General features: G+C 27.0%; 1 protein-coding gene across 1 annotated transcript; it reads right to left on the reverse strand.

Moving 5' to 3' along the window:
• Positions 1 to 2,312: 2,312 nt before the first annotated feature.
• On the reverse strand, positions 2,313 to 2,669 carry LOC105625189 (zinc finger protein 775-like). Its single transcript, XM_012206530.1, has one exon. The coding sequence runs from the start codon at positions 2,643 to 2,645 to the stop codon at positions 2,313 to 2,315; it is 333 nt and encodes a 110-aa protein (XP_012061920.1). The 5' UTR covers positions 2,646 to 2,669.
• Positions 2,670 to 3,046: the final 377 nt, after the last annotated feature.

Consider the following 3,046-nt stretch of genomic DNA (forward strand, 5'->3'; position numbering starts at 1 on the left):
TATATATATATATATATATATATATATATATATATATGATATTGTAACGATATAGTGATTAATTAAAATAATTAATAAATAAGTTAAATTATGACAATATAAAACTTAGAGAATATAATAAAGTTTCAGTTGTCGCTAAAAAATTATAAATTATAAAAAGCAGAAGAATATTTCTTTTAAAAGTAATATGGTAGTATATTTTTCTATATATCTTTATTTTTTGTTAATTATTTAGATTAATTTATTTATTTAGATTATTTTAATATATAATAGTTTATTTTTTTACATATATTGAATGAGACAAAATAATTCATTACTTCGCAAAGATTTTTCGGAAATTAAACTAAATCTTATATTGTCATAAAGCAAATTTTAAATTTTAATAATGATTAAGATACAATATTATAAAATGTATTATAACAAATTCAATATAGAAATAATTTATGATTATTACTTGATTTTCTATTTCTGCAACATATAGAAAGATCATTTGTTCTCAATAATAATGTTAATAAATAAATAATTTCTAATATTTTTATTATCTAATTTATAAATAAGAAATCTTCTCGGAGTGAATGTTATTTTTAAAAAAAAAACTTATCTCTATCGCTGTATTGCTGATAAATTTCGATCACAAATATTTTGAGCTTCGAGACGCAGTCACAAAGCTTAAAGGCCGGCAGAAATGATGAGAAAACTCATCATTTGCAGATACATATTTGTACCACGTATATTGTCTTATAGAAGAAATATTTTGCCATGAAACTTTTGATTTATCCCTGATGGAAAAAAATAGCTGAAATTGTTGAAATTGACAATGAAATCATTGAAATGGGAAATGAAAATCAGAAATATTATTGAAAATATTTCAGCATAAATAATACTTTTAATATTGAAATACTATAAATTTTAATGATAATTAATGAAAATTAAGAAAAACGAAAAATAATGCACATATATTTAATAAATGTATATATTAATTTATTCAGAGATACTGAATTATACAGAAATACCATGAATCCTAAAGATAATTATTGAAAATGCATGAAAAAATGAAAAGTAATGTAAAACATATAATACTTTTATTTATTGTATATTGAAATATGCTTTTATTTATTGTACATTGAAATATACACTGAAATACTATAATTTCTAAGGAAAATTAATGAAAATAATGAAATGGGAACGAAATATACAATATTTTTACAGATTTATTAATGAAAGTTACCGAAAATGGAAACAGGACAAGTAAAATGTTGGAATTAATAGTTGAAAGATTGTAATGAAATTTGCTGAACAATAATGAAATCAGTTAACGTAATGAAAAACGTTGAATTGATCTTTCTATATAACGAGAAGATCAAATTATCTGCAGATATGTCAAATTTACATTTATACATGGTTTTCGCATGTAAGTTTGGTAAGTATGTGTAAAAACCATACACAAATGCATTGTATTTTTGCATTGTATTTTACTAACGCGAAGCTAAATATAACATAACAATATTTTGTATTAAATTTATTATTCTTTATAAAATATTAACGGATTGTAATGGAAATTTTAATAAAATAGTACTGAAAATGAGTCAATTGATATAAATTTCAATATGAAATTCAATAATATTTCATTATTATTCATTACAATTCAGGAAAAAATTTCCATCAGAAATGTTTTACAAAGTTATGAAATCTATTATTAAACAATCAAATTTTGCAATTTCACTCTCTCTTAAAAATATTATAATAAACAAAATAATCTGTTTCTTATTCAAATATAATCACGGAAAACTGTATAATATATTTTGTTTCGTAGAAACAACATTTCGCCATAAGACTTTTTTTGGCTTATGTTTTACGAAACTGCGAAGCCTTCTAAAGAGCTCAATTTTGAACATTAAAAACATTATAATGAATAAAATTATCTCCATTTTAGTTATACTTTATCCGAACAAACAACAACTCACGATCAAAATAGCGGTAAAATAACGTTAAAATGATGTCAAAATAATTCCTAAAAATGTCATTTTGACATCATTTTGATATTACAATGACTTATTCTGCTCGGGTAATGTAGATTGAGTAAGATATCAAAACAAATTTTGTGTTTTAAAAAAAAAATTGCTTTTTAACAACATGCAGATATTCTTCAATTACGAATACCACAATTATATTAGGATTTTCTCACTCTTTTAGCTGTAAGAGGAGAAACGTTCGTTTCCAACAGATCTTCATCACTCCTGTCGGCCTTTAAATCAGGTCACGATCTTTTAGTCCGCGAACTTTCGAAAAGGAAAGCTTTTCACAAGAAAAAGTCACCCGCAGTGATGCGCGGTGATATGATTCCGTAGTTCATATCGATACTTGAACTTTCGGTCACACACATGACAGGAGAACTTTTTCTCCTTGTTGCCGCAGTCCACCCTTTGATGCCTCTTCAGACTGTCTAACCATTTATATTTTTTGCCACAATCGGTACAAACGTAGTGGGTCTGTATCGTCTGTATCATCGGCATGTAGGAGTCTCCACTATACATCTGAACCGGATAATCGCCACCACATCCTAAGGTATCGTGTACTTTCGACGACGAGTACGGAAGAGAATCCTGGCTTTCTTGACCAATGCTGCGCGCCTTTCGTTCCAACATCCACAGAGCGTCGTATTCCTCTGATTGATCCGCATCTGCGATAAGAAAGCAGAGCGTCGGTGATTAGGTGAATTGTGTCTGAATTGCGTAAAACAAGGTCGAAGTTACGAAGAGAGACTTGCGTTGCGTTACAGCTGGTTTGAAATTGAGGCTAAGTACGAATGAACGACATGCAACAATATCATAAAGCTCGAGGCTGATAGGAGCGATTCTACGAGACGCGTTAACAATTTATTCTATAACGTGAGATTCGAAATTGCGAAACGAATTCCTATATTAATTCTCTACGCGTGATAAAGAAGAATATTTTTTAGGATAGAAATTATATAAATAGTACTTTTGATTTATCGAATCGATAATATTTCACTTCATAATCGAATTTTTATAAAAAATTATTTCAC

This window comes from Atta cephalotes (assembly GCF_000143395.1).
Source record: "Atta cephalotes unplaced genomic scaffold scaffold00241, whole genome shotgun sequence".
NCBI classification, from domain to species: Eukaryota; Metazoa; Arthropoda; class Insecta; order Hymenoptera; family Formicidae; genus Atta; species Atta cephalotes.

Bases quoted from the DNA above. Each gene is read 5' to 3' on its own strand.
- LOC105625189 (XM_012206530.1), bottom strand. From the start codon at position 2,645: ATGTTGGAACGAAAGGCGCGCAGCATTGGTCAAGAAAGCCAGGATTCT.